This window comes from Marmota monax, unplaced genomic scaffold (genome assembly GCF_021218885.2).
Source record: "Marmota monax isolate L192 unplaced genomic scaffold, Marmota_monax_Labrador192_F-V1.1 WCK01_AAM20220418_F8-fsc00002, whole genome shotgun sequence".
Lineage (NCBI taxonomy): Eukaryota > Metazoa > Chordata > Mammalia > Rodentia > Sciuridae > Marmota > Marmota monax.
The window spans coordinates 27,782,967-27,796,363 of NW_026693571.1; the positions used below are offsets into that span (position 1 = coordinate 27,782,967).

The window sequence follows — 13,397 nt, forward strand, 5'->3', positions numbered from 1 at the left end:
GTTTTAACATGATACAAACTGAAATAAATTACTACTTTAGCAGACTTGGAATTACTTAGGGTCAGTTTCATGAAAGCAATTTTATCTGCTTTCTAACTTTCCTGAAACAACTTAAGAGATTTATTTCCAAGTTAACTGCTAGGCATACAAATTCATCTTTAGGATGCTGTTCATTTTTAATTGCTAGAACCTTGGCCTCATCAATCTTATGAAAGACTCTTAATCATTCCTTATGTTTCAGGAAAAATTTAGCTTTGGATAAATTCATATTAAATTTCTTTCTGATATTAAATGGTCTAGAAATTATATCACATCATCCCTATTTTTCTGATATGGAGGGGAAAAAACTTCTATTAAAGCATTTTTAGGTGACTTTTCGGCAGAAATATCTTTCTAAACAACTTGTGCTAGAATTTGTTTTTTTCCATTTCATTAATTTTAATTTTTAATAGTTTTTCCTCTTAAAAGGATTTGTGCTTCCTAAAACATCTTTTTCAAGGTAAAATCTGTCATTGTCAAGTGGAAGAATGTCAGCGTAGCCAGTGTAGCATGCCAGGCATCATATTTGTTGGGAACCTTTTTAAGGCCACTGACTAATCAGCAGAACAAGCAAGCAGACCAGTTATTTAGTATCTACTTGATTTTTTTTTTTACCAAGATGATAAAGATCAGCTAGGTATTGGGCATCCTTAGACATAAGTAAGTATTTGTTAAAATTTTGGTTTGCATGTCCCTTTGGACTAGAGTACTGACTCTAAGCTGAAGGGGCAGGCATACTTCCTCTGCCTGTGGAGCTCTGTTATTTGAGCTTTATTGTGATAAAATACAAATAACAGCCAGGCACTGTGGTGCACACCTGTAATCCTAGTGGTTCAGGAGGCTGAGACAGGAGGATCAGGAGTTCAAAGACAGACTCAGCAACTTAGAGAGGCCCTAAGCAACTCAGTGAGACTCTGTCTCTAAATAAAATACAAAAAAAGGCTGGGGATGTGGCTCAGTGGTTAAACACCCCTGATCTCAATCCCTGGTACAAACACATACACACACACACACACACACACACACACATCTCACATAAAATTCACTAGTTTCACCATTTTTATTGTTTTTTACATTGTCATAAAATACATGATACTTAAAATTTATCATTTTAAGTACACTGTAAGTGTGCAGTGGTATTGAGTACTTTCTATTGTTGTATAGCCATCACCACCACCCATCTTCAGAGCCCTTTCTAATTTGCAAAACTAAAACTATGCCCATTAACTATGCCACATTTCTTTCTTCCCACCCCAGCCCTTGGTAACCACCATTCTACCTTTTGTCTCTGTCATTTTCACTACCCTGGTACCTCATATGGGTGGACTCATACAGTATTTGTCTTTCTGTGATTGGCTTATTTCACTTAGCATAATATCCTCAAGGTGCATCCATGGTGTACCATGTGTCAGAAGTTTCTTCTTTCTTAAGGCTGAATAATAATTTCACTATTATAAACATTGCATCTACCCATTAATGGACACTTGAGTGGCTTTCATCTTTTGACTGTTGTGAATAATGCCGCTATGAACTTGGGCACCCACATGTCTGTTCAAGTAAGTCCCTGCTTTTAATTCTGTTACCCAGAAGTAGAGTTGCCAGATCATGTGGTAATTCTATATTTAATCTTTTGAGGAACTGCCCTCCTGCTGCACCTAGCAGCTGCACCATTTTACATTTCTACCAGTTATGCACTAATTTCAATTTGTTACCATCCTCACCAACACATGTTATTTCTTGTTTTTTGATAATAGCCACCCTAAGAATTTTAAAGCACGTGGAGGTCTTTAATGATTGAGTCTCTCTGGGAAAGATTCTAAGTCTCAGATGGGGTGAATGTCTATATTTTCTAAAATCATCAGAAGAGATTTTGATGCACACCTCTAGCTGAAAACCACTGAGCCAGAACACCAGTATAGCTACAGAATGTTATAAACTTTACTACTGCATCATAAAATTTTTAAGGAACTCTCTAATGACTTCTTGATATCTGAGAATCACTAGTCATATTTTTTGCATAGTAAGACATAAATGTAGATTCTGGGTTTAATTCTATCAATGTAAGGGAAAATATTAGGCATATATTTTGACTATACTGAAAAAGATAGTGTATATAAATCTATAATGCTTCTTTTCATATGCCTTCCATCAGCAATGATAAAGCAAAGGAAAATTTTTAGAAAATGAAACTTTTATACCCATTCTGCCTAGATCTCTTGTTACTCATTCCCCATTTTCCCTACTTCTGTATGGACTTATCTTTATGGGAACTTAAGATTTTAAGAAAGTGTAAGCTTCTAGCTTATACGGGGGCAGACTACCTTTGCCTGATGTACCTTCTTGCAGTTTCCCCTTTAAATTTCAAGAATGGTATAAAAGACAAAAACTGGAGAGAGCTCTATAGCAATAATTTAAAAAGCCATGTCAAAGGTCACACTATTGGGCTGGGGATGTGGCTCAAGGGGTAATGCGCTCGCCTGCATGCGCAGGGCGCTGGGTTCGATCCTCAGCACCACATAAAATAAAAAATAAAGATGTTGTGTCCACCGAAAACTCTCTCTCTTCTCTTCTCTTCTCTCTTCTCTCTCTCTCTCTCTCTCTCTCTCTCTCTCTCTTTAAAAAAAAAAAAGTCGCACTATCAATGGAGATGGACTAAGAAATGTATTTTTACCTTGCAGACTGCATATTCCACCATCTAAACCATATAGATGGACACAAAGAGAGAAGGAAAGGAAGTGGGGGAAATAGACTTGGATTCCTCCTACTGTCTACTGCCCTGACCAGAAAAGCAAGTGACATTCCCCCCAACTAAGTAGAAACTTATTTTCTGAATCACCCAGAGCTGAATTGTATGTTCTTTTTCACCTCTCTGCCCCCATCAGCTTCTTTATTTCATTATCCATTAAAAGACTAGAATGCTCCACATACAAAACCATAAAGAGAGAGGATCCCCTGGGATGTTAGTCATCTAACACAAGCATTGAGAAAGAGCTAAAAGCAGGCAGATCATTGGAATTAATGAGTGCTTTCAAATGTACACTGCACAAAAACAAACTATTTTTTTCCTGATTCTCCAGCTTAGTCCTAACATTGGAAACGGAGAGTCCACCTAAGTAGGCCTTGTTGATTGTTCTCTGGCAGACTCATGTACTGGCTCTTCCAGGCTAATCTAAGAGGGAGCATTTGCCCGAAGCCAAGTGGACAATGATATAAACTAAGACCCACCTACTCTCCCAGGATATTGGCAATGGCTCTGCCTGGATTAATTTTTTCCCCCTTAAGTACCACTTAACAGAAAGAAACTATCTGGGACTAACAAAGAGAAATTACACACTCAGGGAAATGATGATTTGATTAGCCCTGAGGACTCGCATAAAAACAGATTCCAAAGATTTTATTTATTTGTTTGTTTGTTTGTTTATTGTGATTCAGAGGAAAACTTGACAAGTAATATCGTTAATCTTCTCAATAAAATGCTCAATGACCTTACCAACCTCTTTGAAGCATTAGTGGGAAGCTGTAAGGGGAGAATATGTTTAGAACTGGAAATATAAAGACACATTAAAAAAAAACTGAAATGAGGGAAAGAAGAGTTAAGAAATTTATTAGCAGATATTTCAAAACTGCCTGGGAAGCTATAAAGAGCAGAAATTTTAAAAAATAAATCAAGTACATAATGAAAAGGAAACTTGAAAAATGCTTTCAGAATGAAAAGAAAAAGGATAAAGATAAAAACTATATAATAAATTATGTTAGAAGTAAGGTCAGTGATTGAACAGCCCGTTTGGAAACTAGTATCCTAGGGAAGAAACCACATTAGTAGGAAATAAAGGTAAAAATCAAAGGTATTTTATATATATAGCTAATTAAAGAAATAGTGACCTGATACTAAGTATTGGTGACAAAGAAAATAATGAAATTCTAAATTTTGTCTCTTACATGGGAGGTTTAAAAATTTTAGAAACATGTCAAGAGTGTATTTTTTTTCCTTTTTTAAAAATTAATTAATTAATTAGTTAATTATTTATTTGGGGTGTGTGTTTTTGTGTGTGTGGTGTGCTGGGGATTGAACCCAGGGCCTCATGCATGTGAGGCAAGCAACTTAGCTATATCCCTATATCTACCAACTTAGCTATATCCCCAGCTCTTTTTTTAGTTTTAATAATTAGAGAAGTATGGCTATGAAAGGCAGCTACTAGTAAAATTGTGCACAGGAGTCCAATATTCCAGATGGTTTCAGAAGATATGAGCAATGGCAGAAATCAAGGGAAAAGAAAGACTCCAAATTAGAAAGCCTAAGATAAAAACAATATAGAACAAAAATATCCCCTATGACAACAAATGTAAGTGGGTTAAATTCTTTGAGAAAAGCTAAAAATATTTTTAAATGAGAATTAGAACCATGTTGTGATTAAAAGAATCATAACTAAAACAAAATGTCTCAGAAAGGTTAATAGTACAAAAATAAACATGTATATCTAGTAAATGTGAAAAAAAAGAAAACAGAAATGGCAACATCAATACCAGAACAAAGAAATCAAGCCAGACTTGTTAAAACAAACTAGACTTGCTTGATTAGGTAAAATCCATACTGAAGATATAAAAGTTACAAATTAATGAGTTAAATAAGAGGACATCAAATCACATAAATTTAAATATAAATTTAAACTCATGTTAAAAAGGATGAATGGTTAAATGCATTTGAAGTGTAGGCCTTATACATACATGTAAATAAATATACACATATATGTCTATACACAGTTTACAAAATACAATGTACTGAGAATTTGATATAATTAATAAAATTTAAAGTAAGTGAGCACATATGTTCATATACTTCCCTATACTCAAGCATTCCTACTACTTTATAAAAATTATTTTACTCTCTCTCAAAGTTCTTAAAGAGTAGAAAATTTTAAAGTCAGATTTTTCTTAGTGTAATTAATGAAAAAAAAATATTCAAACAGTGAAAACTCTCCTACAGAAATGGGAGACAAAGTCAGAGAGCCCTCAAAGAGGAAATAAGGCCTTCAGGTGCAGAATATTTCAAAAATAAAGAAAAAGAAAAAAGTGCACATCCAAATTTTTTGTCATGATTAGCAGTAGATTCGCATATTCAAAGCCAGCTTCAGCAACTTAGCAAGGCCCTAAGTACCTTAGTGCGACCCTATATCAAAATAAAATTTAAAATAAAAGGGTTGAGGTATAATTCAGTGGTTAAATGCTCTGGAGTTCAATCCGCAGTATTTGAAAAAAAAAATTGTTTCGTATTTAGGTCTAATCTCTGTTAAATATTTAACATTAAAGAGGTAACTTCGCACTTAAGACGGTCGAATGAGCCGTACGTTCAGAATAGTTATAAAAGAAGAAAAAGTGACCTCTTGGAACCATAAAAAAATAATAACAACAAAAGAGAAAAGAAGACAAAATTTGCAAAACTGGTCTTTGAATCTAAGTTCTGATTTTTTTATGCAGCTTTATGTCTATATGTATGTGTGTTCTTTTGCAGTGCTGAGATTGAACCAAGGGCCTTGCTCAGGCTAGGCAACCACCCTACCATTAAACTATACCCTCAGCCCCTGAAGAACTGATTCTTAGGGAGTAAATATGAAAGTATAAATTAGAAACACTCCTGGTAAATTTAAGGGGAAAAGGGGAATACTACTAATAATTAGAATTGTAAGTGTAAAGTTAGTGAAAGTATAAGAATATCTTCTTCTTGAAGTTATATCTGTGTAGTATGTTTTCAATTTATGTTCTGGTATATTATGTATATATAGTATATAATTTAAAACCAAAGTGTACCCGGTACTCTAGAGGCTGAGAGAGGAGGATCACAAATTCAAGGCCAACCTTGGCAACTTAGCAAAACTATTTCAAGAATAAAAAAAACAGAAAGAGGATTGGTAATGTAACTCAGTGGCAAAGTGCCCCTGGGCTCAACCCCAGTATCAAAAATTAAAAAAAAAAAAAAAAAATTAAATAAAATTCAAAAATATTTCACAAAAGGTGGTTAATATTATCCAAGTTGAAACACTATAAATATTCCATTAACTTTCTGCACGATAATCATAGCTAAATGTTAAAGCAAAAGGAATAAATAAATATTTAACATTAAGTCTATTTGTTTTAATGTATAATAATCTAAATGAACTAAAATCATGAAAAAATTTTGAAAGTCATTATACAGTTACAAATAAATTTTACAGTCCTCTACAATGTTGACACTGTTTATCAACTTTCAGTATTTTAAGATGATACTAAGAATACTGATTTTTTTTTTGTTAAATCAGGGAAATTAAGAGTTTCATGTTATTTTGATGTAACTTATGTTTGCTTATTTAAACAAATCTCAGATAATTGTCTTTCCAATTCTAACTGAAGTAAGTATAAATGTTATATTAGTGAGAAATGATTCCATTAGACCCTATTGATTTCTATTAAAACAGCAGTATTTATAGGCAGATTTTACAGGCCATAGAAGAGGATACATAGAATACATGCCTTTTCAAGATATCTTGTTTTTGTAGATTTGAAACTTATTTCCTTTTGTGTGTATGTTTCTTCATTTCAAATCAAGAGATCTATTTAAGGAATCACTCGCCAACAGGCATCTGTGCATTTTACCACATGCAGATTAGAGAGACCAATGTTACTAAGCGAAATTGGTTTAAGGAAATGGAGGTTGAGTTTTGCTAATAGAAATAAAGACTGAAGATATTTATATTCTAGAACATATTTCAGAGTCAGCCTAGACTATTTTAAATGACCGTACCAAAACAGTATTCAGTTGCTTCATCAGTAACAGTAGGCCTGGGTAATGAAATTGGCCTTAACGCTGGGGTTTACATATGAACCTACTACTTTCAATTTTTGATACTTACTTTATCAACATTAGGAAATGAGCCCTTCCATATCCATGTTTACAATGAGTAAGAAAGAAATTTTCTTAGCAAGTCAGTCAAAGGTTCTGAAAAATGTATTCTTACTGCGCACAGAGGATAAAAAAACAAGCTACACATGGAGGAAGGAAACCTTCACTTTAGCTTATAATTTAAATGCTTTTGCTTTTTTTGTTTGTGTCTTGGAGTTTTCTTCATGAGGCAAACTATAGCTATGGAAGAAATCTTTATCCTTATTTCTGTCATTAAATTTTCTTAGAAATCTTGTTGTTGGTGAATTGTTATAAAATACATCCCACAGGAATTACAGAGGTGGTTGGATACCTGACCAAAGTCATTTTGGCATCTCCTAAGCCATAAATTTGACTAATATAGTCATAAAACTAAATATGCAGTTTAGTCTTTTGTAATGATCTAAACTTTAGGACAATAAACTTGAATTTGAGATAGTGTTATAAACTTTTAGAGCTAAACAAAAACCACAGAGATTCCCTAGCCTTTCATTTTCTGTATGAAGAAACCAACCCAAAGCAGCCAGGCTAACCAACAACCTGACTATGATTTCAGCCAATTAACTGCAGAGCCAAGACCAAAACTTTTTCTGATTCCCAATGGAAAGTGTTCTCTTCTCTTAATTTCTAAAAAAAAAAAAAAAAAATGGAATACATAAACTGGAAATACCAAAATACTATTAAAAACATCAATTTATATTTTAAGTACTATTTAAAAACATAAAAATATAAATTGGTTATACATCTGACCTAAAATAAATATGCTAAAAAAATGAATATGATTTAATTATTTGGTTTTATTATTGATTTATTTATTTACTTTTGTATTTTGAGAAAGGCTTCTTATGACTGATATAGATTGCTCAGATCACTTTTCTTTTAAGCTGTAAAGGAAATTTTAATGTGTTGACTTTATTCACTACTGCTAGCATGAATTTTTCATATCATACTTTTAAAGAATTTTACTTGCAAGAATATAAGTCTTGCTATTCAAGGTGTCTTCTACAAAACCCACAACAGCAGGATCACTGGCGAATTTATTAAAAATGCAGAACCTGGCTGGGAATGTGGCTCATTGGTAGACAGAGTACTTGGCCAGCATATGTGAGGCCCTGAGTTTGATCCCCAGCAACTCAAATGTGTGTGTGTGTGTGTGTGTGTGTGTATGCATGTATACATGTACACACATATAAACATTTTTATGTATTTTTATATCCCTCTGACATATAGATATATATGTATATAAAGGCAAAATATATGTATGTGTGTTTATACTATACATAGGCACATATATGCACGTGTATTACATATATAGAGACACATACAGTATACACACACACACATATTCATGTGGAAAGAAGCACAAGTCAAAAATGTGTGAAAAGGTGGCTGGGGCTGTAGCTCAGTGGCAGAGCACTTGCCTAGCATGCGTGAGGCACTGGGTTCGATCCTCAGCACCACGTAAAAATAAACAAATAAAATAAAGCCATTCTGTCCATCTACAACTACAAAAAAAAATCTTTAAAAAAATATGTGACGAATTGGGTGTCAACATACTTTATATACAAACAGAGATATGAAAATTGTGGTTTATATGTGTAATAAGAATTGTAATGCATTCCGCGGTCGTGTTTTTTTTTTTAAATCAATAAAAAAAGAAAAAGATTTTTTTAAATGTGTGAAAGGGAGGAGAAGTACATCTCTTCATTCTGGGATGGCTTGGGGGGCTAACTGGCTAACAACATGTCTTTGGAATGTTTTTTAGCATCTAGCAAATCTACATTCCTCTCCTCTTCTAGGTTTCCCCCTGAGTCATTATTAATATTGGTCCCTGCTCCCAAAACCAAGATTGTGTAACTGTAGTGAGAAGTGGAGTATAAGAGTTAATTATACAGGGTTGGATTTACAGAGGGTGAACCACAAAACATCAAAAGCAGGGACTGCCTGTTCCAGCTGAGGACAGAGAGCAGCAAAGGATTTACTGTTGGTTATGTAGCCTGGGAACCATTCTGAATAACAGCCATCATGAAGCAGAGGAGAAATTATTGTGATTAAAAGCAAAATAAAATACTATCTCCATGTCTTCATAGACAAAGATGACTCCAGTGAGTTTTTTCTCTAGTGAGTAATGGATTAAAACACAGTGTAGTGTAGCATAGTGATTAAGAGCTAAACAGCTGAGCTAAAACTTACTTGGTTCAAATTTTAGCTCATCTATTTCTTGGCTCTATGGCCAACTTACTCAATCTCTTGAAATTCTTTGATAACAAAGAAAACAATAACATCTACCTCATAGGGCTGTTGTAAACCCTGAGGAAATCTATGTAAAAAGAACTTAGCACAGAATCTGAAGCATAGTAAGTATTCAGTAAGTTTTAGGGCATTTTATTTATTTTTTTACATGTTTACTTTATGATTCTTCACATCAGTGTTCTTTTGCACAGTAGCTTGTTTTCATGGTTTTCCTATGGGCGACCATAACAAAGAGCTGCAGTTTTAACAAAAGAAAATTCTGTGTGGCCAATGTGTGTTTGCTGATCACCTCTGGGATAATGAGTCCTGTACCTGCTGTGAGGTGGTGGCCATGCTAGGGAGTATGATGAAAGAAAAGGAAAAATATCATAATCCCTTGAGGCACTTTGATTCTGAATTAAAAGAGACAGGCTATACACTTACATGGGAGGAAAAAACTAACAGATGATTCGAAAGCAACATGTTCATATGTTGAAAATTATACAGTGTAAATTAGGGTATTAGGAGTAGCTGAAAGAAAATTATCAATATTGACCATTAATGGCATTGATGGAAGGAAGAAAAAGGGAGAGAACTGCTAGGTAAAATTGACATTTAACATAACTAACATTTTGTGGGTTTTTTGTTTTGTTTTGTTTTCTACCTTCTTATTTAACCTCTTTTTAAAAAGCACAGTTCTTGATTTGGAAGCACTATAGGGCAGAATGGAAGAAATTCATGGTATGAATACCTTTAAAATGGCCACAGGCCTCAGCCCTCACTGTGGGTATGTGCATGTGGCCTGCGTGGGGGAGAAAGTTCTGAAGCTGTCAGTCATATTGAATACTTCTATTACTCTCTGCTTTATGTTGACCACTTTTAACTCTTTTGAAAGTATTCAATCTTTGGAAAAATGAGAATGTAGAGAAAGTTTATAAATGCTCAACAAAAAAGATTATAAATCATCTGTTAAGATGAACCTTACAGAGTTTGAGATGATGGATGCTTCTATCTGCCGGCCTGGGGACCGAGGAGATGGATTTGGCCTAGGAGAGCAGGAAATCTGTGGGATAGGTCTCAGGAAGGCAGTTGGTAACAATTTCATTAACATTTTAGGAAAATGAAAAGCCCCTAAAACAGAACTTTGGAACTAAGGGGAGAGTGAAAAGATCATTTTCCAAGATCTGTTATGAAATTGTTGCTGTGGACATGTCTAAAAAGGCGAGAGGCCACTGTTGAGGAAAAGACAACTGGGGCCCTCTCTATTTCTAGAAATGCAAGAAAATGAGCACCTGGCAAGGGAGGGTTAAACATAGTGCAAGGGTCACTCAGAACCTGGCTGATTCTTCCAGCCTGGGATCCCCTTCAGATACTTGGCTTACCGTCTGTGACCCCTCATCTAACCTGACTTCTCTCTTTGCTTCTTCTCCACAGTGCTCATGTGTCCCAAGTCAGCAGTGTTTCAACAACTGGAGAGTAAGTTATTTGGGTTGAGTTTTTGTGTTTTGGTTTTTTGTTTTGTTTTTTTTTTAATTACCCATTCCCATTTATTAAACAGAAAAAAAGCAATTCAAACTTGTACAGTATTGAACTATGAAAATGATAGACAACCAGTGGTTTTTGTACCGCTTATTTTTTATTGGTGCATTATAGTGATACAGTAGGGTTCATTTTGACATAATCACACATGCATGGAATATAGTTTCCTCCATCTCATTCCCAGAACTTTCCTTTTCCTTTCCTTCCTCCCTCCCCCTGAACCCCTTCCTCTACTGGTCTTCCTTCTATTTATTTGTTTTTAATTGGTGCTTTATAGATGTACATAAAGGTGGAATTCACTGTGGTGTATTCATATATGATGATTCTTAAGCCACCTGAATGCAGAGGAGAGGACTACGGTGCTTCCTGTGTAAGGTCCTGTGTGCGACTAGAGAATGCCACCATTTCAAACCACCAACTTTTTATTTACTTTGTGAAAAATAATGTCAGGGTCAATTCATATTTGCAAAGGAGCCTAGGTGCTCTGGGGGCACCTAAGAGAATGTAGTTAAAGGTTGAAATATTAACCATGTATTTACTTCCTATGTTCATTTTATTGTGTCTCCATTTACTGAGAGTATGGGATATGCCAAGCGCAGAGTTAGATGTGTATTGTCAGGTAAACCTTGGGCTCTGACTGCAAAAATTTTATAGTCCTTTTTTACAGGGATGAAAAAAAAATGAAGCAAATTAGTGATGGCAGCAAGTCTTTCTCCACAGGACAGAGGTGGTGCTCCATTCCTGATATCCAAGGATGTCTGTTTCCTCCAAGGGCCTCCACTTCACTTTGATCAAATCCTAACTCCAGGTTTTAGCTCTGGGGTCCCTCTGACCACGTTGTTGTGTATGCTTCAGCCGCCCAACCTGTTGCTGGAGTAGGCCAGCTTATATCTGCCAAGAGTCTCTGCACTGGCTGTTTCTCTCTCTGGCCAGCACTTTCTTATCATTCACTTTTTGTGCAAATGTCATTTCATCTGGGAATCCCTGGTTACTTGTCCTCACTCTCCAACCTTTGTTTTAGAGAATTTTCCACTATTTGACATTACATTGCTATATTTGTTATCTCTCTTGCCTTATGAGAATTTAAGCTCCATCAACATAAGACCTTGCCTGTTGTGTTCATTGCAAACTCCCTAACACCAAGAATAGTGTGTGGCATTTATTAGGACCCAATGCAGTGTTTGTCAAATGACTGAATGAATGGCTCCTGGCTCAAAGACCTTTCCCCTCACATCTCCTCCCCCCCCCTCCTCCTCCTCTAACTGGAAATTAAATCAAGGGGTACTTAATCATTGAGCTATATCCCCAGCCCTTTTTTATATTTTATTTAGAAACAGAGTCTCACTGAGTTACTTAGTTAAGTTCCTGAAGCTGACTTTGAAGTCAAAATCCTCCTGCCTCAGCCTCCCAAGCACAGGGATTACAGGCATGGCCACTGGACCCAGATTCTCTTCTTTCCTTGCTGGGACACGTGCAGGCCTTCTTGAAGTGTCCCTCCTTGGCAAGGATCAAGTGTGGTAGGTGGGAAGGATGTGATATAATAGGGAAGGAGAGAAGAATTAGAAGAAGCATTAATTAGAACGAATCGGGGCCTAACGGGATGGATTTGGATTTATGCTCCTCCTTCTCGGGTGAAGAAGCAAGCAAAGGGCAGGATTGACTTCCCTCAGGTCTATCAATTTTAAAGAAATCCCAAAACTATACCAAGATTGACATGTTCTTGCTCTTTTTGTTTCCTAAAATCCTTTCCTACTTATATGTCTAATACAGTTTAGAAAACTATAAATTGGTCTGTGTGTACATATTAATTTACTCACATCCCTTCATAACACATTAGGTAATCTGTCATTTGGGACACAGATAAAGTAAAATAGTTCTAATGCCCAAATTAATTTAGACTCTACTTACTCACTGTCTTAAAATAGTCATAATAAAAGTTGAATGAAACAAATGAGTCCTTTATAAAACTACATTTGGAAAATCTTAAATTCTCAAAATACTATTTTATTTTAGAGAATGTTTCTTCTAAGTTTAAGCACTTAAAAAACATCTGTGTGATTCTTTTGTAAGTGAAGAAAAACATGCTTCAAAGGAGTAGAAGCTGAGAATTTTCCATGGCATCTTATTCAAAATTAAATAGCATGGTTATAAAAGAATGTTTAGACACATTGAAAGATTCTATAGCTTTAAAAATGATAACCATTCATATCTACTCGTGCCTTCTTTTCAGCCTTTTGTATTTACCTGTTTTTCCCAGGTCAAACAAGTAAATCTACCCTTCCAACTTGAATAATATATTGTGGAGGGTGTTTGTATGAATGCAGCTTCAATTTTATACAGCATAATTTATCCAATTAGAGGTTAGGAAAGATTATGTCTTATGAGCTGTAATTGTTCTTATGAGCTGGGTTTGTTTGTTTTCTTTCCAAATATCGTTGTTCCCTGTATAATTTTATCTTAAAAGGATTCTAAGTATATAATATATATAAAAGGTATCCTAACATTATTTGTGCCAGTTTGCCTTATAAATCATATTATCACCATCTGCAGAACTGGTATAAAATCCAAAAGAATTATTCTACAAGGGAAAAAAATCTTTCCTCATTCTGCCTTATATTAAATGATACTTATTTCCTGAATAACTCATAATTGTTGCTGGACATGAGCATTATCA

General features: G+C 34.9%; 1 protein-coding gene across 11 annotated transcripts in view; it reads left to right on the forward strand.

Annotated features, from left to right (window-relative positions):
• The window catches only part of Fam13a (family with sequence similarity 13 member A), a 362,563-nt gene that overhangs the window by 287,912 nt on the left and 61,254 nt on the right, over positions 1–13,397 (forward strand). For 10 of the 11 annotated variants that reach the window (XM_046459235.2, XM_046459236.2, XM_046459234.2 and 7 more), the window contains one exon: positions 10,619–10,660. The exons of the other annotated variant lie outside the window; for it this stretch is intronic. In XM_046459235.2, coding sequence (XP_046315191.1) covers positions 10,619–10,660 — 42 coding nt within the window. The remainder of the gene's footprint in view (positions 1–10,618; positions 10,661–13,397) is intronic. 11 annotated transcript variants of the gene reach the window in all.